Raw genomic sequence first — 26,185 nt, forward strand, 5'->3', positions numbered from 1 at the left:
CTTGCACAAAACGACGATAATTTTTCTAATTTTATAGACAACAGAAGACTGTATTTTTTCTACATAACCCCCCTGAATTTAACGCTGGATCCGCCCCTGTTTGTATGTTGGCGAACGGTTTTTTCTTTTAAGAAGCTCAAACATGTTATTTTATTGAAATTAATATTCAGTGGCAGCATAGAGCCCCAGCATAGCAGTGGGGCTCGATGAAACAATCTTCAAAAGATGGTTCTTTTCGTGGAAGATATAAAAAATTCGCGGTCTTGATCTTGGTGGACGATACCTTCATTTGATCTTCGTAAAATCCGATTTTAAATGCTACTCATTTAAGCTTCTTTAAACAGTTTCATGTTCTAAATAACTGCTCAAACATGCGATTTTATTGAAATTAATATTCAACTTTTTTGACAACAGTAATTCCTGATTGGCAGTGGGGCTCTATGAAACAATCTTCAAAACATGGTTCTTTTCGTGGAAGATATAAAAAATTCGCGGTCTTGATCTTGGTGGACGACTCATTCAAGCTTCTTTAGACAGTTTCATGTTCTAAATAACTCGCACTGAAAAAGTACATCGTTTCAAAACCTTTTTTTACGATTTTGCTTCAATATTTTTGCCTTTCAAGGAGAACTTTTCACCTTTTTTGGGTTTATAATTGTTTTGGCCAAAAATGTGTATTTTTTCTATTTAGGTACGCTTTCTTTATTGTCTCGTTAAGAAGTTTCTCAATTGTATTTAAGGTGTTATTACCTCTATCTATTTTCGCCAATATCTTTTCATCAGGTTTATTTCATTTCCACTGCTCTTCTTTTTCCACTCTCTGGTGAGTTTCTCTTCCACTGCTCTACCTTACCAGTTCCAAACTGAAAAGTTTGCCATGGCAGAAATTAAAATTTTCTATAAATCAACAAAAATTTACACACGACACCTAACCATGAACGCATCATCGCAACAAACGAAAAAAACATGAATAATTGCAAAATTACTTTTATAAACAACCGCTTGAGGGACTGATGGTATATCATCGAAAGCGGCATAAGTTGAGCGGTGTTTTGTTCGAAGTGGGCCGCGGGCTCATCGCCTCTTTGTTTCACACCTCCAAAGCGATCCCTTTGTTAATTAGTTTCACCATCTAATTATCAAAAACGAGTTTGAGTTTTCGTGTTGGCCATAAATAATCGGGGGCCTCTGCCACTATTAGCTATTGTCGGCCTCGGGTTCGGACAGGCGGCCCCTTTCAACGTTTAGTGTCGAAATCATTACTTAGGTGTAAACTTCGGGAGGCAATTACCTAGAAGGCAATAAGTCATGCGAGTCCAATTCGGGTGCTTTCCGGCTATTAAGTATCAAGTTCAAGCAGAAAATCGATAATTTTATAGCAGCCTTTATTTATATCCTTACATGTCCAAACATTTTTTTCCTGTTTTGCATTCGGTTTTAGTCAATGGGACTAAAACTTGCAGGTAAAGTAATCATCAATTGACACAGACATCTATGGGGAATCGAACATTAAGCGCCTCCGCAATAATTTTCTGGAGCGTTGATGGCGAGAATCAACTTGTGAATGAGACATGCGAGACTAATCTGGGTCTGTTCCGGCCATTAAGTAATTTCCAGATCAAGCAGAAAATCGATAATTTTAAGCATTTATGTGCATCCCAAAATGCAGTGCATTAATTTTTTTTCCAGTTGTGCCATCAATGCATGCATACAACATGTAACTTTTTAGGCGTTTGTATTTCTTTACCACTTTACAACAACCCAAACCTAACTTACAGTTACAACGATATGTTCAAACATCAGGCCAGAAGCAGATAAATTGTACAAAATCTGAATCCTATCCGTATGAAAAATAATTAAATTTTCAGCATCATAAGACCCATTAAAGCTGTAAATACCGAGTAAGTTCGAGATGCCCTTATCTCAGGCACCTTCAAGACCGGCCCATATTACCCCTAATCAGCTCAGTTAAGCCTCAAAATGCCACTCGAACAAATTTCTCCGATGTATTTTGCTCCCATCTTGAGAGTGTTATTTTCAGGCCAAACCCATCTAATCAGAGCTAGAAACCTTTCCTGGGGGTGCCTGAGATTAGCGCTGCTGTAAATATTTAGTAGTTAATATAACTAAACATACTTGGGTTCAACAAGAAATAATTCAGCTCATTACAAAATTCGTTCTGGCATCGTTGAATAGAGAATTGAAAATTCGATTTAGTCATAACAACATTAGTGCGGAAATTCGAGTGGGTTTGGCCCATAAAGCACAATTTTAATATCAGACACTTATATGCAAGATTATGCTAAAATTTCATGTTTTCTGTCCCGTTCTTGCTCATTTCTCGGAAGCAAAATGAGCAAGAACGCTTATTTTTACATTATTTTAGAGATAACTAAATGGCCTTACTAGAAACTGAACTATCGATAAGGAAATGCTGACAGCTTTCTCAAAAAGTCTTGATTTCCAGAAGTTTTAGTTTGGCGCGTCTTTTTTGCGAGGCAAAATCAACTCAAATATGACGCTGCTTTTTTCAAAGTTTCTCAAGTCCCATTTGAGCCACAGAATTCCTTTTGGCATCGTTGGATAGATAATTGAAAATTTGATTCAGTCATAACAAGATGAGCTAGGAAATTATAGTCGTTTTCACCCAGAAAGCGAAATTTGAATATCAGACACTTAGGTGCAAGATTACGCCAAAATTTTATGTTTTTCGTTTTATTTTTCATCATTTCTCGGAAGCAAAAGGAGCAAGAACGCTCATTTTTACATCATTTCAGAGGGAACTAAATGGCCTTTTTAGAAAGTCAACCACCGGTAAGAAAATGTTGACAGTTTTCTCCAAAAAGGCTTGCTAATTATAAAATGAGGGTGAGTAATAAACATTGTTATTTGAAACCTGTTGCAGTCTTCCATAAAATCCACATGGATTAAAAATAATGAAGGCTGGTAAAAGAGCAAATAAAAAATCTGGATAATGCTGATGTTTCTTAGGTTTACAGTTGATTTTAATTTTTTTTTGCTTCCTGGACTAAGTTGTTAGATATAAATATTCTTCATGTATATTCCAGTTCTGCCTATAGGCACTTTATTGTTCATTTGTATAATTTTCGGGTCATATTATTCACCGTGCAATTCTTGCCTCGATCACAAAATACGTTTTCCGTGCGTCTACAATTCACAAAAGTTTACAATGAGATTTTCGTTCCCCCAAGTGTCTGATATTGAATTTTCAACCCCCCATAGAGCAAGCAAAATACCGAAGAAAAGTTAATGATATAAAGTAAATAAACAAAAAAAGACTAATAATTTTTAGCAAAAAAAACAGTGTTTCTGACTSTTCTGTAAAACCTTGCACTAAACACGATGACAGCCAAAATAAACCAAAAACCGCMACAGCGAAAGATCCGCTGACACTGATTACCTTCTGCATAAATCKYTCGTTGAAAAATCAAACTTACCTGCAAAACCTAATCCTCCAACTTGTCTTGTTAACACGTTGCCTGTCTTTTAGTAGCAAGATTTCAATATAAGGCGATTAACATTTTTCTTGGTATTCCAAATTTACCAGAACTCAACACTTTAATTAGTTCAGCCCAATAATTCTCTCAGTAGAGGACTTTTGCTAATTATTTTCCGTTTGTTCTTGCAGACTTGGTCATTTTTCAAGCCCTCAATCCGTTCCAAAGGATCATTCTGAAGCCTTACTACTAACTCATCAGAGGAACGTTTTGAGCATTCCGAAGAAGTCGATAATTACGTGGTGCATAATCAATTATGCAGTGTGTAAGTAACACTCATCTTAAACTGCTTGTGAAATGACTCAGTGGAAGCTTATCGAATTCTTTCATTTTGATTTAAGCTCACACTGGCTGTTACTGATGTTGGGAAAAAGCTCTGGCTCATACTCAGAGGCGGAGCAAGTTATTAAGCAGCAAGATATTTGATATAGTAGGCGTTAAAATAAATTTCATTTTTCTGCTGTTTGCTTGAACAAAATGATGCGAAGTTATCATGAGTCCACGAATACCAGAAGATGAAGACAGAATGGAAGTCTTCAGTTTCTAGGCGTGCTTAGAGCAGAATTAGTGCCCCTTTTGTAGGTTTCCAAAGGAAAACTATTGTTTATAAAATGGAAATATTGAATAGAATAGAATAGAAAGAAACTTGTCAGCAAAAAATGTGCACTTAACAGCAAAAAGCTCGTTGGAGAATTTATAAAATTTAATATACTGCAACGTTAATCAGAACTTCAGAACAATTAAAAATATCATAATGGGTTTGGGCACAACAAAGCTATTAAAAAGGACTAGAAAATTATAACAATTTTTAACCGTAAAGTAGTGGAAAACTAAGTTGCTCAATAAGTTTATGAAATTATTTACAACAGTTAGTTTATTGTGTGTAGCCCGAACATGTTAATTAATTTTAACAATGTGGCGATACGTTTTTGTATTTAACATTTTCTAACAGACACCATTTCTTTTTTAATTTCAAAGTTTGGGTCACAAAAAGGTGTTTGTGAAGTTTTTGAATCTTTTGTAATTTTATGATCAAATCAGATGATGCCAAAAAAGAGTGTGAGGAACGGAAAATTGAGGCAGAGATCGGGACAAAAAACCCTAATTTTTGTTTGGGAATTAGTTTTTATTTTCCATTCAGATCATTCCAAGTACTTTTGATGGCGACATTTTTAGATTCAAAAATTGATCAAACCCTGTTTTTTAAGGATTTTCCGGATTTAAGCAAGTCTGTAAGCTAAGTTCAGCTGGGTTTTTGGCATTTTTCTTAAATCCACCTCCTGCTCTGCCCTGCACTGTATATATTTTTTTATGAACCATACTTTTATGTTATTATTCGTCAGCGTAAGAGAAGTGAACAGCGTTTACGAGCTTTTAAGCGTCCATAATGAGAACCGTCTTTTGTAGGCACTTAAGTTTTTAATTGAATTTCTACAAAAACCCCCGGCAAGTAATGAGTAACCAAAAGAACGGATAATGACTAGAAAACACTAATTAGAGTTGAGTGGTGTTTTGTGCAGCCAGAAAATGGCAAAGCCTTCGGGAAACTTATACTAATTGCATAATGGAACCTGTTGAAATCTGATGCGCCATTTGCGGGGCACCCACCGATAATTCAATTTACAAAGAAAAAACCGAAAAACCCATTTGGAAAAATCCGAAATACGTTTAAGCTAATGGTACCATCCGAGGCAGTCTAAACGATTTAAGAGCTTATCGGGCTCAAGATGAGAGACGGCAATTCCGCCACCTAATTCATTATGAGGCGAGCCGGCCCTGTAATTAAGCGAGTACCGCTCGGGTACTTTCTTCTTCTTTTCTTCGTCGGCAATGCGCTAAGAGTAATGAGCTGAAATCGAACCAAATTGAAAATTGTTTCATTCCAGCAAGTGAAACTTAGATTTCAGTTTGCAACCGCCAATAGCAGCAAAAATGAATGGTACCAAAGCGGAATTTAAAAACATGCACACAATTTCGCTTTGGTTTTGCAGCAGGAACCAGTTCTGGGCTAAAATCAGGTAAAAGTGAATTTTTAACTTAAATGAAACCTGCCGCTCCATCTGGTGATCGCAGCCGCATTAGAACGGAGAACGGGAAACGCAATCTGATGTTTTAGTTAAGCTTTAAAAGCTTGGCGAAGGCCCGCAGAGAGGGCTTTTTCTAAGTTTTCCGTCTGTTTTTTAAACTTTTTAATTTTAAATTGCTGTCGTTTTTTGGGAGCGTCCTTATGTCTTCTGTATCAAATTGTTTCGCTTTAAAACCATGAGACTTAAACCGTAACTTTTCATTTATGGCTTGAAGTTTTTTTGCACCTTCTCTGTTAATTGCTTCAATAAAAAAAATGGAGTCTGAGACAAGTCTGCGCTGGTTAATTTTGTTAAACGACTTTGAATTTTCAGGACTTTGCAAAGTTTGCTTACCAACTAGAAGCGATAAAACGCCGTTTAATTGTCTTATTCAAACACTGGTTAGCTCTTATCAGTAAAATGACGCGTTTTATAGTCAGTTATAATCTTATTGAATGCAAATTAGGATTTGCGCTATAATTGAAAAACAGTTACATCGGGATGAAACGTGCAGCTTTTCTATTTTTTCTCCTGATTCTGATGTCTACCTGGGCTAAAAATCAGCCGCCGTCTGACAAAAGTCAGAAATTGCTGGAAACATCGCTGAAGAATCCTGCGAAAGGGGCGGCGGCTTTGGGCAGCAGGAACATATTTGGTAGCGTCCAGTGCAAGGCTGGATATGTGCTTTTTAACGGGAAATGTTTCCGAAAATTCAATTAGCCATGGGTTTTAGGTAAGTCCATAAATGTAAATAGGTAATTGCCAAATATCATGTCAGGGCAAACATTCACTTATTTGCGCTTGTGGCTCACCAACAATTTTTAAGTAAAATTGCTTCACTTCGCAAAACTTTCAGTCATAAATAATTTTTATCTGAAATTTTTAATATTGATTTTTCACATAGAGCTAGACTTGGATGAAAATAGATTCGACTTTAAGCGSTAAAATGGAAAASAGCAGGAAATSTTAGRGATTTTTTTATTGTGGCAGAAGGAAATACGTATYASCGAGAAAATTATTCAGTTCACTGAAACAACTTCTACAAAGTTTACGAATTTTTKAAATTTGGAACCTTTTGAAACATTTGTTGAACTTAAAACCAACCTGCACAGTAATTGCCCATAAAGGTTGAAAATTGATCAAATGTTAWTCGAGCAGAAAATAATTAATTAAAAAATATATGCAGAACTAAGGTGTTCGAAGAAAGCTATTTCCTTGAAATTGTGCAAATTCGGAATTTTTTTTTAAAGAAGTATAATTTTTAAGATTTGCAATAAATGAAGTTCTAAGCAAATAATCAAATGATTTCTCAAAAAATCATAATCAATAGTTTTAACTGAAAATGGGAAATTCCAGTTCCAGTAGAGAATAGAATGAAGAAACATGCCATTGAAAATTTGCAAAATTGAATATTTGAAATAAATTTGGAGAATTGAAAATTTCTGAAGATCCAGAATACATTGAAATTGAACAGAAAAAAAAGTTTTACAAAGCAAGTAAGGAACACTTCAAAAGCGAAAAATACTGCAAACTTCCGCGAAATAATCTTCAGTAGGTACTTCAAACTTGACTCCCAATTGAAAATTGTCCCTAAACGCTCATTCAAGAATCATCATTGTGCTGTAAAATCGTAACCAAGTTGATAAGAAATGTTGCCCTTAATTTGAAAGTTTTCACAAACGAAAATATAAAGTTGCAAAAAAGATAAACAATTACATAGTTATTCTAGTCAAACCATAAGTGAGTAGAGGAATCACCTACTATAGATAATCAACCGTTTTAGTTCCTGATGGCACTTTTCCGCGTAAACATATCGAAAACTCAGGCTTTCCTCGCGTAATAAAAACTCACATAGACTGAGCTGATAAGCAATCATTTAATCAAATGCCTACCTAAGTTTAGAACCATAAAATCGTTTCCAATTATTGCTCTTGAATTCCTGTTGAATCGATGATAATATTTCGCTAGATTTTCGAAAATCTCTTTGCCATGGTTGGCAGGAGCATTTGGTGGATAGTGTCAGTGTTGTTATTGGTTGTAACATCGCGTGCAGATTTTGTGACCTACGAACAGTTTAGTAGAGAAAATCGAGTGCACAATCACAATACGTTACCAGCCAATATTTTGAAGGCTAAACAAAACTGTCCCGGAGGCTCGATGCAGTTGTTTCCAGGAGTCTGCAAGCCAATTTTCAAATTAAACCCGGAGGTCAGTATTCTGTCCACGTTTTTCCTTGAATCATCCAATTTTCGTACTTTGTAATTTGCTCTGAAGAGTACTAAAGCACTGTTATCTGATACTACTTTACTCCGATAACCTGTTGGCTTCTGATAATGTGTGGCCTGAATGTTTCAGTCGCTGTCCCAGCATCTATTATTTAACCAGGCATTGGTTCTTCAGTTGCATGGGACAAAATATTTGCATCTGTTGACCATCAGCTTTTTTGAATAATTTTCGTTTTGTTTCATCACACGCACCGAAAACACGAAAAGGACCTAAGAAAATGGCATGTGTTTTCCAATGTAAATAAATCTAAAGCTGACTGAGTGCCAACAGCACCTAAATTTCCTACATTCTTGCTGAAGATTTGAAATTATAAAATTACATTATCATTTTAATGGTTTCCCGGACTGTTATTGTTTTGCTCAAGAACGTTTTATTACACAACATCGTACACAGTTGACGGTTTGTAACAAATTTCCCCTGCATTAACACTTTTTCTAGTCCAGCCAGATGAAGCTCTGCCCAAGTGGAATTTTCTTCAATCGCACTTTGTATTAAATCAGTCCCATCACCAGCACCAGCTAGAGCTAACACCAAACACTCGAAACATTCTCAAAAAACTTCTTGTGAAATCAGCACGGCAACATTGCAGCATTCAGCATCCAAAAAAAAAGATAATGATTCTCCTCGCTACAAACGACCTCTTCACGGTGGACCAATTCCAACACTAATTTCGTGAAACGCCAAACAAACCATGCATTTGCATTCAACTGTATTTTTGTCTTTTTTGTTAATTTGTGCGTTTTCTCAAGTGCAAGTGACCCACACAAAATACATTCATTATGTGGAGTTTATAACCACGCCGAATGTCGCCAAACAAGGGAACATTATTTCCGTGAAAAATTGCAATGAGGGTTACAAGTATATCAGGAATAGCTGCAGGAAAGTGTTCGGACCTTAACAGAAGGTATTAAGCACACATTTTTTTCATTGTCCTGCTGGGCAATGTGTTTGATTATTTAGTAAGTTAAATTAATTTTTAATCGATATTAAAATGAATCTGATCTTGATATTTGTGTTTGGCTTCCCAGTCTCAAAGTGTTTGGTGATCAGATTTGTTCAGAGCAACCAGATATTTTTTGGATTTTGGGGATTCCATTAGCAATTCAATTTTTTTTTAAGTTTGCTCTATTTTGGACAGTGGCTCTGGGAACCTCTGGAAATTTGAATAGTCAACATTAGAAAAAGTTGTATTTTGCAGCAAAAATCCTGTTAAAGCAAAATATTTTATACTCATATTTCAAACATTGGAACTCAAGATAGTGATGGAAAAACGCAGAAATTCTTCAGAATAGAGGACAAATTGTTTGAATTGAAATCAAATAACAAGAATTCCTATCAGATCCAAACCGAAGCTTCTTCAATTAGAGTTCTTTAAATATTAAAACTTTTTAAGCGAATTCAACGTTTACGCATTTGGTATTTCTTGAATTAGTGTACTTTTAAAGGCAATAAATAAATTTGTACCCAACTGAAAGCCTAAATTGTAAGACCAAAAGTGCAAGTAGAAACTTAAGCAGAAGTTGCTGCATGATTCATGGAAATTGAAGTTAATTCAGAGCTGATGATTACTTGGGTTTTGTCGGTTTCAAGCATATTTGGACTGTATTTCCCGGAAACTTTTTAAATAATTTTCAGCTATTTATTTGAAATTTTTTATGATTTCGCAATATAATAACATTTAAATGTAATGGCCGCTAATGGAATAATGACATTTAAATTTAATACATGGCTGTTGGCCGTTTTCTTAAGAATTTCTTATTATCATTACTAAAGATGGGATTGCTTGATAAAGTACTCTTCATAAAGTGAATTTGAAAAACCTCAAAAACTTGAAACTAAGTGAATAAATAAACAAACATTAACTAAAAATAATTAAAATGGAAGAAAAAGTATTTTTTGTAGGATTCAATTGTTGCAAGTCCATCATTGAAGTTATGGTGGTGATGCAAAACTATCCAAATATGATTCTTCCATCTTTTTCGAACAACATTCAAAGGCGGGGATTTGCAACCTTTGTACAGTTAAATATAGTTCTACAGGCATCCAAATACAATCCTAAATTTACATGCAGTTGAAACTTTCACCAGAACGCAGCCAAAATCTTTTGAAAAATTTGTTTGTATTTATCATCTTGGGCGGACACAGTTTAAGCGTTTTTTGAGCGGTCAAGATCTGTAAGCCACGATTTATTAAACCCTTATCCTTAAAACCATTAGGATTTTGCGGCTATTGGTGAGTTTGAGAGAAATTTTTCTACACAACGCCATAAAGACCCGAAAAACGCACTTGATATATTTTTTTTGTAAACTCAAGCGCTCTAAATTCCTATGCATATAGAGGAGCTTCTGAGGTTGAAAGCTCTTAAAATATATCTGGAGAAGGGAGATTTTCTGGACAAAGGTCTTGTTTACAATGTTTCCAAAACTCGATTCCCTTAAAATGCCTCGAATTACCGGAATCCTCAGGAGCTCATTGAAAACCACGTTTTTCAATTGTTGACTCATTTGTTTGGTTATTCATCTGGCGACTTCAGCCAACAAAACCGTTGTCTTCTCAAACACTTTATGTGCATGTCCAGCCAATCTGATTTTACGGCAATATCAATCAAGGCTTTTTGCGCAAGGAGAAACATTAATTTTAGTTTAGGTGTAATTTTCGAGCAATTTCGTAGAAAACTTTGGCGTTATCTAATAAGATAACATTAATCTGTTTTTCCTAACTTATATTCGTCATTTTCCAAAAATAATCTCTGGTCTTAAGTTGATGCAGTATTTGACTTCATGATGTGTTGAAATTGCCCCACTGGACTAATAAATGAAAATAATTTCAGTTTTCCCAGTAACAATGACCCGGAGAAATTGTCTTGCCACCTTAAATTAGTAACATATTTAAAAAGCGATTATTACCAGTTTAATCACCTGTATAAGTGTGTGCCGTGTCAGCAAACATTATAGCTGATAGCGAACAATAAAGTAAATACGTACCTAGTCGTGTTCGAGCTTTTATCTGAACCGATCCCTAGTACAATTAAATTAAAACAAAGTACAAATCAGGTGAAATGCAACTGTAGAGAAACTCCTGCCAAGGCTAGTGAAACTATGAAAAAAGCTCAAGTGTGGTTGGTAGTTCTACTACTGGGAATTTTACTTCTGGATTATGTGCATTGTACATTTATGAACTACACGAGCTTCTTGAAAGCTGATGAAACCAAACAGGGACATCTTTTTTACAGCCAGAACTGTGCCGAGTGTTACCTATACAAAGCGGGACGATGTATTCGTATTTTTGGATGCAAGGTTTGTAACATTTTTAATGCTAAAAAAATTGCCACAGATGTTCAATCCAGAAATATATCAAGTATGAATGCGGAAATACCGCCCTTATCATTATGATACTATCGCAAAAATATTGCTGAGTAATACCTACAGTTATACAAGCGGCTAAAGTGGCGCACATAATTTACCTATCAGCGGTGAGAAACAATTCTCAAAATTCCTAATTTCAGTTCGTCAGTCTTGAGTAGTGGTTCATTTTTTGCCCTGATAAAAATTATATAAAACAAACTGTGTTAAAATATAAAATAACATACAATTCACGCAGGATAAACCACAAAATATTAATTTCATGCAAAAATGATCAGGGAATCTCCAACTTAGCTTTTGCCTTAAAGATGCAAGAAAATCATGAAAACCCAAGTTTAATTAATTAATGACCCAAAAAAGGATATATTGAGTATTGAGACGTCAATTTCAACAGGGAGATTCCAAATGACGGCATAATTCCCGCAACAAATTGTTCACGTCAAGTTGAAAATTTTTTAAGCAAACCGATATAATTTTAACTTGATCATTTGACTAACAAAGTGAAAATAAACATCCTTACAGATTTATTAGAATATTCAATGCCTTCTGGCTCTACGCAAATATACGTGATAAATGGATACCAGATTTCTTTTCAGTTCAATTTTGTACAGGATGCATCTACCAAGGAGCGGCCGCAAAATAAGAAATTGGTTTCCACTTTTCTTATCAACTTGAGAAAAGATCACACGTTGCTTGTTATTTGCTCTTATAGAGGCTTAAAAAACCTTCAGTTTATGTGTCGACTTCAGACCATTTTTAGAAAACTGGAAGCGTAAAGTGTATTTTGCATTATTCCCAATTGTCGTGAATGTTTAAATCCCCAATGAAATGTTTAGTTTCATTATTTTCTTGTTTTGTTGTTATCAGATTTTCCGCCTTACATCTGACCAACTAATTAATTCTGCCCAACTTTCTGAGAATTTGCTGATAAAAAAAGTTTTTCTGTAGATGTTACTGAAGAGATCAGGCTCAGTTTCTTCAAGCTGCCAACAAGACCCATTTTCAAGACTTTTTCCTTGACCCCATACAAATTTAAAAACCTACACATTTGCTGACGTTTCGAGTAAAAGAGCGAATTCTCATTAAAACCCCAATTTCCGATCGATGCAGCATCACTCTGTATAAATATATTTACTTTATTAAGCAAACACAATAAAAGACAGACAGATGCACCACAACGCGTATACCCGAGTATACATTTAGGTATAAAATCTTTAAACTAACAAATATTTTTCGGTATTGTGTTGAAACATCAACAGAAGTTTCAGTTAAATTTACATGAACAATGGCAGTGGGTGCGAAGTTTTTCACGGCAATTTGTCTTATTCTTATACTGGAAATGTGCGTTTATACAGCGGTTCACGGCCGATTTATCAGTTATCCACAGTTTATCAAACACAAGCCGAAAAAAGGAGAATTGAGCATTACGTCTTGCAATAGTGAGCACATTTACTCAAACGGGATGTGCTTCAAGATCTTTAAGTGGGTGACTGGCAAGGTTAGTTTTTGTACATGTTGCATTTTATTTGAACAAAAGCAGGTTTTTTCATAATTAAAATGGTAGCACAAAAAACAATAATTTTTAGATTATTTTTTCCTCAAATTTCTGAGGCTCTAGTGTATGGAGGGAACAAATGCAGGAATTGCTTTCCAACAATCCTCTCGATCTGACAACTTCTCCAAACTTTTGCCAATATTCTGGTTTACAACAGTACAGTCATTTCTAAAGCTATTGACCTTTAGATCAGAATTTCCACCTGAATTTCCACCACTGCAGATGATATTGACTTTATTACACTACACACACATAATAAACGAAACTGATCCATCATCATCATCTTGCTATATACCTACATAATAGGTACTATAAAGCTCAGTCATATAGTGTCTAATCGCCTGAACCAGTTCTAGTGATCTCCGGGAAGAATGGCTAGTGTTCAAGTCTCCCAAGTAGTTTTCTTAGCTTTCGTCCTGCAAGTGTTGATTTTTTCCTCGATCTCCGCCACATTTGTAACCTACCAGGAATTCATCCAGTTAAAGCTTAGGCCGAAGCAAGGAACCCTTCTAAGTGTGCGTTGCCCTAAAGGGTATATTAATACTGCTAATAATTGCACACCGATTTTTCACTGGAAGGTATTTACAAATAGGAGTTCTAATTCTCTATTTTATTCATTACTCACTTTACATATTCAATAATGTTTCAATATTCCTTAACTGGAGGCAACGCTGTGACGAGATTGAGATTAGTAAACTAATCCTGTGAATAAACGTCGTAAAGATAAACTTAACTTTTCAGCTATTTGTGAACGTTTGCATGCAAATAATGCCTTAAAATATAAAGGAGTTATCTTAACATGCGTGGACGAAAAATGTGTCTGATCTGAAGTTTTTTGGCCTCTTTGCCAGAAAGTGCAGTATAGGCCGCACAGATCGCTCTGGGTGTCTGGCCAACATTGTCTTCCAACCCAATTCACTTAGGCAAGCAAAGCCTTAGAAGACACTGGTTTGGAACATCCAAACACGTTAATATCAATCATAAGAGTGAATTAATAGCAAATGTTTATGTCTGAAATTATGCAATTTGTGCAGGAAGGAAGTTTGAACTTGCATTATACTTGTACTGACACTTCCTTGCTTGTGAAATAGACTTTTGCCTGAACCATTGCAAAACTTCTTTCTCCTTTCATCGACTTCGGCCACCACCTAAAGAGTGGGCTATTGCACATGTGGGCTATTTGCAGGACAAATCACTTATCAACTTATTGGAGCTATTATTTTTCTGTTCTCGTTTAAACAAATTTTTGACACAGTTTTACAAAAAACACATACTTTCACTCAGCTAATCACTCACTTTGTTACAGCAGCGGTAAGACGTCCCAGTTCAAAAACTGGTACGTCCAAATATCTCCACTTCATCAGAAATGTCCGATAATCCAACTGCATGAGATGTCCAAAAAATATCAACTAGAAGCCTTGCTGCTGCTTAATATTAATTAATTTATTGCATCTTTTGTTCAAATTAGTGCACGGTTTTACTCATAAAATTACCAATGAAACGCTGTCGAAGCTTCAAATACAAAATTTGTGATACATAGCTAAGAGTATGATTAGATTAGGTCGCACTAACAATGTTACGTTTAAGTTTGTTAAGTTACGAGAAGTTAACTAGAAAGTAGGCAGATAAAATTTCCCTTGAAGCTCATGTAAAAGGCGAAATATTGGTGTGAAATTGAGCTTCAAGGGAATGGAAAACGAACTCATCAAAGCCTGAAAACGGCCAATATAATTAGGACTTTGATGAAATTTATCATTCAGCCGAGCCTGTTTAGAAAAATGTAAGATATCTGTTCACCTTCGTCTTCACTACTTACCTGGTAGACATTAAAACACTTTGTCATGATTAGATTTTTATTTTGTGCAAAAATACATTCAAATAATAATACTATAAAAGTAACAAATAAATAATCAGTTCGGTTTAGTAGTTTTATGGCTCTATTATACGTGAATAGCTAAACCTTTACCTAAGTATTAGGTTGCTCTTTTTTAGGCTCCACCAATATTTCTAGGTGACCATCGACGTCGTCCATTTCTCTTGAAACGAATTTAGCTGCCACTGTAAACACTCCACTGGTCGGGGGCGTAAAACTGAATTCGCCTTCAACCAAAAAAATGTGGAGGGAAATGTTTAAACAGCTAAAAGAAAATTACCTGCAGCCTTCTCTCCAGGCCCCACTGTTTTCACCTTCAATTTGATTTTTCTCTCCAGTCCAGGGGCTTCAATTGTGAATTCTCCTTTTCTCAACGGCACTGGCAAAGGATTTTCAACCCACAAATCGGCTGTGATTGGTACTGTTTCAACCGCGGTTTCTCGAAGAACTATTTTAATATCAGGCTTCCGCACTCTATAAAAAACCCTTAGGTTTGAAGAGTCTCAACTAGCAAAATTAAACCTCACCTGAAGTCATCCTGGGCATAATATTCAAACTTGGTCTCCTCAATGGAGGCCAAACAGGAGATGTTAAAGGCACTCTGGTCGACTTTAATTCTCGAATATTCCTCGTAAGTCACAGTCAGTTTGACCTCATGAGTGGATTCGGGCTTAACATTCACTTTAAAATGCTCTGATTTAACAGCAGCAACGAATTTTCCTTGATAAGTCACGGCATCCACGCGAAGAATCACTGAGACTGGATGATTCTTTGTCATTGATCTGTTCCGCATTGTTAATGAAACATCAAAAGGTTCGCCGATTTTTGCTTGGTCCAGCAGGTTCATGTGGAAGTAAATGTCATTGAAATCTTCATTAAGGTAGTAGCTGGAAGGTTTTAAATGAAGTCAGTTGAATATGCTGGGAAAAAAACAACACACACACCGTGAAAATATGCTTTCAGACTGCCGCAAGGCTTTCAACATGGTGGATCTTTCCTCAGGGGATTTCTCAAAATGCTTATAATTGGATGTTATGTCCTCCTTTTCGAGTAGTCCAGGGGCTTTGGTAAGAATAAGCTTTCCTATTCCGTAGGTGTCTTTCCTCAGCAGTTTGATTGGTTGAACGCGCCCATTGATGAGATTGACTCTCCAAAAAATCTAGGGCATCGCGGATGCAAGTGTGGACATTATTATTTCTGATAAGCCACTGAAGATTACCTTATCAGCATTCACTTCGGCGAAGAGGAAACTGGTGTCATACGGCCTTAACACCTCGCCTTCCTTTACAGCTACTACCGCTGATGGGCCACATCTTGAGGACATTAAGTCAAAAATTTGAAGCTCATTTTTTCATGTTTTTCCTACCTGTAAATGTCCTCGCTCATCTCTTGTGGGGTGGCATCGATTGCTTGCCAGCCCGAGTATTCGCGACCTAAATCAGGCCTGGTCATCCACACCTCGTTCCACACATGGAAGTTCCATATGGAGTCACTGCTTTCAATAATCGACCCTTTCTCATCTATGTAATAATCCACAGTGAGGGAGCTTTCGGTGTCATGTGCTGAAGAGTAGTTGGTGATGGTTCTTGCTGGGATCCCCAAAGCTCTACAAACTACGCAATTTATTTTTTTTAAATTGATACTTCGGATTTTGGTCATAAAAACAAGCGGAATACAATTGAAATGCTCATCTGCATGGTTCATATAAACTGCCTTATTAAATTCACTGTCGGTAGCAAGCAAAATAAATGGTTTATCCAAGGTCGATCGTTGCAGTAGCATTTTAAATATCGTAACAAAATTGGTATTCATTTGTAGGTGTTTAATGAATGGTGTAATGATTTATGTGGCTGTTCGGAGATAAATTGGAACTTGCCTGTTGTGAGTACGCCGGAAAACACCCAACACTGGCCATATTTCACTGGCTTTTTCGTTTTGTAATATTTTTGGAGAATTTCCTTGCTTCCAATCCATTTGGTTGGGGCGGTGCCTCCACTGTGATTCGTGTCCCAATTGCCTTGAACCGCACCTTCATCATCCGAAGAATTTATTGCTGCTGCCAGTGCTCGTGCGATTTTCACTGGATCTGATCTGGAAATGAATTGAAAAATTAATTACATTTTTTTGTGGGTGTCATATTTTTTACCGGTAGTGGCTTTTCACTTTGCCCACCACATGAACCAGATAAAGCGAACAGTCCAGAATATCCTTTTCAAATTGGTCGTATTTCCACACCACTGGCTTTATCCGGTTGTAGGTGCCTCTGTATACTATGCCAACATCATTCATCACTGATTCCTCCCTCCATTCTTCGGACTTCATAAAAACTTGGTCGGTTTTGCTCCTATTGGGCATAAAAACATTATTCTCCCTTATCAATTGATCCATTTGCTTCTGCTTGCCAAGGATTAAACAGAATGTAGATGTTAGTATCCCAGCTGTAGCAATAAGAGCCTCCATTGAGAATTCGAGTATCCACGTCCATTTTCCATTTGGCCACGATAGTATCCGGAGGAGTTAGCACGTTAACAGTGATAACATTGCCATCAGAAGAATGCAAAACCACATTCCAACGAAGATGCCGATCAGGTTTGCGCAATAATGGAATTGCCACCATTGTTCCATTGCCATGAGATGGTTTGGGTTCATCTAGAATTGAAATTGTTTCAAATTTAGCGAAACGCTAAAAACTGTTCTGTGTTGTTACCTTCAACAACAAAAATAAATGAAATTCCATCCTTTTGTTCATCGTACGGTCTACTTAAGGTGATGTTTAGTTTGAAATGCTGTCCACGCCGCACCACTAATTGCGCAAAGTAATCTCTTCTCATCGGTTCATATTTGGAGGTTCTGTGATTGATTCCGTTATCTTCTAAGCATGGATTGATGCTTCTTACTATCAGAATGTTGGGTTCTTGGATTCGTTCTTCAAAGGGGATTCCATCAGCTTCATCTGAACAAATTTATTCTTCAAATTCATGTGTTAAACTGTAGCAGGTTTAAATGTTTGCTTCCATTGTTCTTCGAAAACCCACTCGTATAGTAATGAAACTTTTGAAGAAATGTTTTTGCACACTTTTCTGAACAATAAAAGGCTTTATTTTAAGGCAGTTCAATCAATAAATTTTTGGCATCCTGCCAATGGGTGATTTATGATTCGAAGTAAATCTATGTTTAAGTGGAGCAACTAAAGCGCAATAAAAATACTTATTGGTTCCACTGTGCTATTTTTGCTGGATTTTATTAAAGTTGATGTAACAGTTTCCGTCGCACTAAAGTTGTTACTAAATTAATTTCCGTCCTAAATAAAGCTTCAATCATTATCACCTATAAATTACTAGTTAAAATAATTACACGACCGACGAGTGATACTTTTTAACAGAGTTGTGTCTAATTTTATTAAAAATAAATTTGCTTCATTTAACGTCCAAAAGCGTTGCAGCTTTTTTTCAGTTGGAAATATGTTGAAAGTTGATTTGGATAATTGTTTTCAAGAAATACCAACCAACTGTTTGTAACCAGATGTTTGTTTTAAAGATTCAGATGGTCAGAGGACCATATAGTAGCAAAAGGAATTTTAAATGCAGAATAATTCCTTGAATTAACTCCCGGAATGCAGGTCAGACGATCATTTAATTCCAAATTCGAGTCATGTCTACTATTAGGTCATCTCACATACAGGGCGAGCCATTTCTACGCTATACTTAGAATTGCAGTCATTCGTTACCGACTTCAAAGAACACTAGAAGAAACCTATTTTAAATGCACAATAAACCGCAAAACACCTGACAAGGGCGAAATTTAAATAACATTTTCCTGATTAATGTGCATTGATTTTATGGTAAGGACTTGAAGGTTTATGTCCCACACTCGCATTGAAATGCTGAATGTAAATGGTTTTCTACTAAAAATAAATCTATGCGTTCTGCAACATTTGCTCATCGATAAGCTTGCGAATCAAAGGACGTTAGTAAAAATTTTAGAAATGTTTCTGCAGTTGCAATTTCATATTCAAACTTAAATTTCATGCGTCTTTCAACACAATATGTTTTAAATTTTATTGTTTGCTTGATATTTCGTGGAAAATGAATGATGTTAGATCGAGTTTCAATTTCGGGTGTAAACCTGCAGTGACCAATTTTTGTTGGTTTAACAGCAGTAAACTATTTAACAAAATATGCAAGTTTTGCAATTGAAAACCAAATAGAAAGGACTCTGTGGATGAAAAAACACTCACAATAGAAATGTGGGAGACAAATAATGAAAAGTCAAACAAGCACTATTGACAAAATTGCAACTACAAAAAGACACGGATAATTTCTAAAAATCGTTAACTAATCCAGTTAAATTTTAACCAAGGTGACTTCTTAAAATAATGTAAACAGAGGTAAATTTCTTGCTTAATAGACCTGGAATTGATTGCTATTGATTGCTTACCAGCTGCAGATTCCGGTTTGGAAATCGGTTGCAAATTAACGTCATTTTTCGGTGACCAAGTCCCTCGAAACCATCGAAATCTACGCGGACAACAATTGAATCTCGCACGTCCCATCACGAAGAAAATTTTCAAAAAAACAGCATCGTCTAATCAACAGCATAAATACAAGCCGTCCACCCGCTGACCTTTGCGTAACAGTGAAGGAGCGAGATGCGGTTTTACACCAAGATTTATCCCACATCTTTCTTTAGATTGGCCACATCCGAACGCCACTGGAAGTGGGACAGTGGGAGATGTTGCGGGAATCGAAATGATTCACTTTTATTTTCAATAATTTCAATGGCCATCGCCTGACCGATCATACATTATTAGCAAGTAAAGATTATCGGTTTTTCTCCAAAAAAATTAGGTCGAAAGCTCAGCAAACGCCCTAAAGGCCCAGATAGAAAAACTCTCCCGCCTAGAAAAACCTTGAAATTAGAGGATATATTCCAACAAGATTACATAAATTTGTTGGCAAATTCCATAAACATCGAATGAAAATACTGATCAGCAGCCTTGTTTTGTGGAGCGTTGATCTGGATTTTTGAACCATGAACGCTTACAGTTCGGTGGTCGAAAAATGATGCGCTTGTGGGATCTAGAGGCGACAACAAACGCAAAATCTTCAAAAAAGTCGTTTATAGTCCAGCACCCATTGGATCTGCCCAAGATAAGAGATATTCAGAGTATCAAATGGTCCAGCACATCGTAATCTATAAGGCAAAAAAATGAGCAATTGGGATTAACGTGGAAGCTGAGAGCGAAATCTACTTCCAATTCGAGGAATCGGACGTGAAAAGATCCAGAAAAAACCATATAGAATCTGCAAATGTTCTGAGTCCTGTTCTAACAGGGTTCAACTTGAGAATTCCAGCTCGTTAACTTCAGAAGAGCAACTCCTCCAACAGCAAACTCGCTTGAAAGATCAAAGTACTTGGCACTTTATCTTTTATTCAAGCGGCCCCAGTCTTATTCCAGCATTAAGCAAAATAACTTAAATTATAACTAACTAGAAGCTTTTTCTCTGCGTTTCCTACATACAAATTCCCCGATGGAGCTCTCTTATGGACAACTTGAAAAGCTTAACCGATCCATTCGCCGATGGATTTCTATCAATGTTTATATTTGAAAATAAATCGGCATTCACCAATGGATCACGAATGGTTGAAGCTGAAATCTTTGCAGTGAACTGTAAATACACAAATTAAGTCTGCAATTATTTGATTTTTATTTAGGATCAAAATTGGAAAGGTAGCTAGTGGCTTTTGTCGAATTTCTACTATCATGGCTAGATGCCAAGGGGTGTTAACTCCCGTAACTGCGATTATGAGCGTTAGAACCCATCAAGGAAACCAAAGAATTATTTTTTGTCAACAAGTATACACACAAGAGAAGAGCGCACATTTATTTTTCACACTTTTAATACATTCTGTAATCAGAGATTAGTAGACTACTAATCTTATCTTGGACTTCTAAGACATTTCTTTGTGAGCTTCCTCTTGATCTCCTTTGCCGAAAAACGGGCGAAAACATTTAATTAATTAATACTGTGGACCAACTAACCAAAAAACATCTCCCTCATCCCAAGCCTGCTGTCTGGAACTCTTATCGGTACTTTCAAATAAATAGCTGACCTTTGGGTTCCTGGTTGTCGTTGTCCCAATGTGTCATCTGTTTCTACATGTGCGATAACTTTAATAATTTCAAATTTGATTTATGAACTTTGAAATCGAGTATTTCGAGGATAAGATAAAGAAAGTGAAAGGTCAATTCGATACTGATTAAACACCACTTTCAATTGGTACCCCGAGGTGTTATGCACTAGTGCACTGTGTTCAGTGTTCAGTTATTGCTAAGGGTTCTATTGAGAAAGGTATGTAGGATTTTATTTTTATTTTTGGGTTGCTTCAATCAACATTTTTCAATTTAAATTAATTTTTCTTTGTGCTCTTTTTGCTACCCCTGCTCTTAAAGCCTTTGAATGCAGAGTTTTTTTCATGAGACACTGTGACAATTTTTTTTTTATTTGGCGCTTTACTCCATTTAAGCAAGCGGCATTTCTCATACATTGTTATTTCTAAGCAAGCTAGACTTTGAGCTTGGATCGATCGGATAATAACAACATGGATTTTCGATAAGATAAAAATATGTTGTGTCTATAAGTACGAATTTTATTGATCTTTGTGTATTATAAGAAAATCTTAGAATTTATGCGGATTTTTCAAGAATAAAACGCTCCTTTCGTGTGTTTAAACAAGCTATCTTCCACCCAATTTGCTCCACAGCAGCAATCTTTTTATAGGAAACTGATCAACAGTATCTAAGGATTTTCTTTAAAATTTTCAATTCGATGCTGAGGAGGAACTACATAATTATTTTTTGTAAAATATGGTAGATTGGTGCATTAATAAATGATGCTTAACGAAGGTGAACGTCGTCATTAATTACAATCGATTGAAAAAGGAAGTTGCTTCAGCCTGAATTCGGTGTTACAGGTCAAATGGTAATTGACGTAGGTCTTAAGTATCGTAAACGTAAGCCTTCGCTCGTCAAGTGTGATGTTTCTTGATGAGCTATCTGATACCGCTTTTATGTAATTTGATCGGGCATTTGAATAATCGGTAAAATATCGCGAAAAACTGCAGTAGATTGGCTACAAGTAAAAATTAACCTTTATTTCAAACCCCATTTATCGGATGTAAAAAAACGAATTTGGAAAGAACCAAAAAAAATACTCAAACTTGAGAAATTCCAAAACAATCACTATATTTACATATAATATATATCGACTTTAACAACTCAACGGCAAATGTTTGTTGAATTTGATTGCCCACACTTCCTCCTTTGAAGGTGTGAGTTTTCCCATTATAGCTGTTATGTACATTTGCACATGCCATTTATTTGGACTTGGACAAGCGATAAATCTACATCATGTGAGCAATTATTGCGGTCGCAAATATATATCAAAAAACCGTTTTTCTATTGGTTGCAGAACCGCTGGGAGTATTTAAAAATTGTCGCAATCGTCCACGAGGCTGTCATTATGATACGTAAACTTTGTACTTTCAGAACATTATCCATAATAACGTAACTGAAATATGTATTGACAATAATGAATCAGTTATCTTTTTCCAACAAATTACCTTTCGACGTAATTTCGTCTCAATAACGAAAAAAACAACGTAGGTAATTTGAAAATTATGCTAATTAAGTCCAATATTCTACTTATATTGTAGACGAATTTTGAGCAGCTTGCATTACTTTTGTTCGGATCGTGTTCGTGTCATTCCAATTTTTTCTCGGTCTTCAGATGGCATCTCCGTTTAGTTTGAATTTGGCGCCACTCAGCCCAGAGCTCCAGAAACGCGCTGAAGTAGAACTCCGTGAAACTCCGGAAATTGTTGCTGCCGCAATTCTAGAACTTCGAGAACTCGTGGAAAATGATGATACCATTTACTTCAAAACGGATGACAAAATTCTCATCATGTATCTCAGACCATGCAAGTTTTACGCCAAGAGTGCCTACGAGCTGGTAAGTAAATCTTTATTTATTATTAACAGAACGGAAGCAATTCAAACAGAATCAGGAATAAAACACTCGATATAGTAGGCCTTCAGACATTGGAAAATGTTCAAAACAACTGCAGATAACATTGTTTTTGACTATTGATTAAATGCACTTTAACGCTGCGATAAAGCGTTTCAAAACAACATCCTTAAAGTGCCGTTTTTTTAAAAACAACTATCAGTTTTTTGTATCTAATTCAAGCATTATTCTACAGTTGTTTACGTTAAAACTCGTTCACGTTAATGTTTCTTTTTGAATTTTCTAAGAGCCAGCACTTTTATCGTTCAGTCTTTTTCAGCTTCTTAGTTTTCAGTCTTTCTTCTGCTGTGTGTGTAATTTCATGTATTGTCTCGCTGAATTTTTCACAATTTTAGTTTGGCGAAAATATTTTGTCTTATTGTTGATGCACTTATTTGATTATATCAATATGTTGTATGTTTTCTCGTCCATTCTGCTATAACTTTGGATTGTTTAAATTTTTCAAAAGCGCTTTCTCTTGCAAATTAGCCAGCAAGTGATTATTTTTCTTGCAACTCTTCAGTTTATTACTTGATTATTCATTATTATTTATTTTTCTCTGAAAATCGAAGACCATTCCAGAGAATTACAATTCGTATTCTTGAACTRAAAGTTCAAAWTTTTTTTTGGTTTTTAACGGAAGGCTCTACTTACTTACTACTTAAAAAAACTACTACTACTTAAAAAAATGTTGAAATTGCAAGATAAAMCAATTTTTTTTCTTATGRTGCATTGTGTCTCCTGAAAACAGTTCACTTGAAAATTTSCGGCATATTTCTATTCATTAATCCGTCTTTTTTAACTTTTAACATTAACACTTCTTTATCAACTGATTTTTTAATTATAATTCAATGCTGAATTATTTTAGATTGATAGGAATTATTGGAGAATTTCATGACATTTATTGATAATTTTTATTTAAGCATATGGTCAAGCCGCAACTGCAATACTCCTCTCGGGAATTTTAAAAAATATTTTAGTTCTTTGCAAAATCATTAAATGTTTTTCCGTATCTTCGTATTGTTAACTTCCATGTATTTTTAGACGGCCAACATTTCTTAATATTACTAATAACTTCTTCAGCTTGTACATTTCTGTAGTTATAATTTCCGTCCGTATACATATTTATATCTTAAAACACTGCTATTTCTCGTMTATATTAATTTATTAGAAATTTATTGTTTCATTTYTTATCATTCAATAGCTTCTCATTACTTAATACGTTTCTGTTCATTGTTTCTTTGCTTCTATACACTTTCGTCAATAAATTTAGAATGTCTATATTGGTTATTGTCTTCCTAGTCGCTCGAGTCTGATGCATTCATTTTTACGACGGCATCAAATGGCCTTTTTCAGATTTTTACTCCGTCCTTCTGGACAAGCTTTTCTCAAAATGAGGTTCAAACGGGAAATTTATTTGGGAAAGACCGAAAAGGGTTCATTGGGTGAAATTGAGCGCCTTTTTTGAGGATTGCGGAACTTAATAGAAGTTGACCTTTCAACCTTTTTAAATAACCTGTTCAAACTGTTTTCGCACAACTAGTTTATCCAGTTATTTGTGGCGAAATAATCCAACCCATTTTGGCATGAGTTATGCCCATATGGAACACTTCAAGAAGGCAAATGTTCAAGTGATCAAAAACAGATTTCTCCACTTAATTTTCATCCTCTCTAAATTTCTATTTAGTTGGCTTATTCCTGATATCTACATCCTAAGATCCATTAAATTTCTGTTTCTACTACCTACTTCAGTTGCTGCTCTAAATAATTATTTGTAATAAACATTCCCTGTACGCACATATAATTTATTCCTTTGTGTTTTATTACATTTTTTAAATTCATATTTGTGTTCACAGCAAATATTATTTAAATTTAATCAACTAATACATCTCTTGCCCGTTTTGCTTGTTCAAAATTGCCATTTAATTTCACAATTTTAGCATAAAAATGACCCTTGGATCTCACGTTATAAGCAGCACATGTATGATCAGCAGCTGATCACGTAGAATAGAACACGTTGGAATGTTAGCCAGGTTCACATTCGTTAATTTTAAGTGTTATCAATAGAGTTATCAATGGAGTTATCAATTAAACGGTTTAGATGCCAGTATAAGACTCTTATCGTGCTGTAAAAACAAAGGACTTTGTTAAAATTTCCAATCTCATTATTTTAACTAATTTAGATATTTAAACATTGTAGTTTGAGCCACTAAATCAACTCAATTTATCAGTAATAAACACAATAAAATAACTCAGGAATGTTTCCTTTTTTGCTCTGGTACCGTGTTTTTCCGAAGACTTAGCAAATATTTAGCATTTCCCTCCTCTAATTATCTTTATTTTCTATTAGATGAAGAGAATTGCGGCTTTTAGAGAAAAGCACAAGGATATCTTGGAAAACTTACTGCCCTCCGATGAAAGGACTGCCTTCACTGAGTATGGGGTTGTGACCGTTCTCAAAGACAGAGACCACAAAGGGAGGAGAGTGCTGGTTGTGAACAGCGGCTGTAAGTTTGACTTTATTATTCCCTCCTCAAAGTTATCAATTGCGCTTTATTATCAGCTGCTTGGGACCCATCCAAAGTGACCACGGATCAGCTATTCAGGATGTTTTACCTCATCCATGAAGCAGCTCTTCTTGAGGAAGAAACCCAGGTCAACGGAGTGGTTGTGATCATGGATTATGATGGGCTTGGAATGAAGCAGGTAAAATATTTAGATTGGAACTGCAGATTAATAAGATTAATACTAAACTCGGTTTTCTTTCAGGTGAAATGTTTAACTCCAGCGTTCAGCATGAAACTGTTGGGATTCATACAAGAAGCGATGCCCCTTAGGCTGAAAGAAGTGCACATGGTGAAACAACCATTTGTCTTCAACATGGTTTGGCAAATATTTAAGCCATTCATTAAGGAAAAGCTGAAGAACAGGGTACTGGATTAAGTGGGCTTTTGCATAGTGATGCTGATTTTTCTTTGGTTTGTTCAGATCCACTTCCATGGTTCAAAGATGGCTTCGCTCCACAAGTTCATCCCTCCAACGCATTTACCAAAAGACTACGACGGCGTGCTGCCAGCCATTAATTACAGTGGCAAAGAATGGTATCCGGTCATTGAAGAGCATATTGAACATATCAAAATGTTGAATAGTTTTGGACTGAAAAAGAAATAATGCAGTATTTGTGTTCTATGATTAGGCTATAGTAAATATTAAGGATCTAATTCTGTATTTTGTCCCCTTTTTTAGTAAATATTTCAAAGCCAAATATAACTTTGTAAGTTTGTATGTCTTTAACTATTCACCCAATAAAAAAACGTGCGTTTATTTGGAATATTTAATTTAAATTTTATGTAAATGTTTTGGCCATTGTTCTGTATGGTCAAAGGGTACAGTTGTAAAGACACGAATTTCCGTACACGGGAGAGAGATTGATTTCAGTAGAATTTGGAAGCTTGTCAC

At 35.6% G+C, this 26,185-nt stretch overlaps 2 protein-coding genes and 2 long non-coding RNA genes across 4 annotated transcripts; 2 read left to right on the top strand and 2 right to left on the bottom strand.

Moving 5' to 3' along the window:
• Positions 1-7,438: 7,438 nt before the first annotated feature.
• LOC109537375 lies at positions 7,439-8,964 on the bottom strand. Its single transcript, XR_002171915.2, has 2 exons — positions 7,698-8,964; positions 7,439-7,647 (listed from the first exon to the last, which is right to left on the bottom strand). It is a non-coding gene; the product is annotated as an uncharacterized LOC109537375 (long non-coding RNA).
• Positions 8,965-9,753: 789 nt separating this feature from the next.
• On the top strand, positions 9,754-14,632 carry LOC109537374. The gene is made up of 2 exons (XR_007281207.1): positions 9,754-11,166; positions 14,097-14,632. It is a non-coding gene; the product is annotated as an uncharacterized LOC109537374 (long non-coding RNA).
• On the bottom strand, positions 14,627-19,315 carry LOC109537373 (annulin). Its single transcript, XM_019904063.2, has 11 exons — positions 19,098-19,315; positions 17,368-17,613; positions 17,063-17,309; positions 16,807-17,004; positions 16,537-16,751; positions 16,027-16,273; positions 15,880-15,973; positions 15,605-15,819; positions 15,188-15,547; positions 14,941-15,134; positions 14,627-14,887 (listed from the first exon to the last, which is right to left on the bottom strand). The coding sequence occupies exons 1-11, from the start codon at positions 19,210-19,212 to the stop codon at positions 14,754-14,756; spliced, it is 2,265 nt and encodes a 754-aa protein (XP_019759622.2). The 5' UTR covers positions 19,213-19,315; the 3' UTR covers positions 14,627-14,753.
• Positions 19,316-20,916: 1,601 nt separating this feature from the next.
• LOC109537372 (clavesin-1) lies at positions 20,917-26,007 on the top strand. The gene is made up of 6 exons (XM_019904062.2): positions 20,917-21,013; positions 22,451-22,672; positions 25,077-25,233; positions 25,290-25,432; positions 25,496-25,657; positions 25,715-26,007. Exons 2-6 carry the CDS (start codon positions 22,451-22,453, stop codon positions 25,895-25,897), a joined length of 867 nt encoding a protein of 288 aa, XP_019759621.1. The 5' UTR covers positions 20,917-21,013; the 3' UTR covers positions 25,898-26,007.
• Positions 26,008-26,185: the final 178 nt, after the last annotated feature.

Source organism: Dendroctonus ponderosae, unplaced genomic scaffold (assembly GCF_020466585.1).
Source record: "Dendroctonus ponderosae isolate FM_Combo_2020 unplaced genomic scaffold, Dpon_F_20191213v2 Dpon_F_20191213_3, whole genome shotgun sequence".
Taxonomy (NCBI): Eukaryota; Metazoa; Arthropoda; class Insecta; order Coleoptera; family Curculionidae; genus Dendroctonus; species Dendroctonus ponderosae.

Excerpts from the sequence above, each read along its gene's own strand:
- LOC109537373 (XM_019904063.2), bottom strand. The coding sequence starts at position 19,212 with ATGGGACGTGCGAGATTCAATTGTTGTCCGCGTAGATTTCGATGGTTT. Across the intron at positions 17,005-17,062 it reads TACATTCTGTTTAATCCTTG|GAGCAAAACCGACCAAGTTT; the intron begins GCAAGCAGAAGC and ends TATGCCCAATAG. Across the intron at positions 15,548-15,604 it reads TCTGAAAGCATATTTTCACG|CTACTACCTTAATGAAGATT; the intron begins GTGTGTGTGTTG and ends AAAACCTTCCAG.
- LOC109537372 (XM_019904062.2), top strand. The coding sequence starts at position 22,451 with ATGGCATCTCCGTTTAGTTTGAATTTGGCGCCACTCAGCCCAGAGCTC. Across the intron at positions 22,673-25,076 it reads CCAAGAGTGCCTACGAGCTG|ATGAAGAGAATTGCGGCTTT; the intron begins GTAAGTAAATCT and ends ATTTTCTATTAG. Across the intron at positions 25,234-25,289 it reads GCTGGTTGTGAACAGCGGCT|CTGCTTGGGACCCATCCAAA; the intron begins GTAAGTTTGACT and ends CTTTATTATCAG.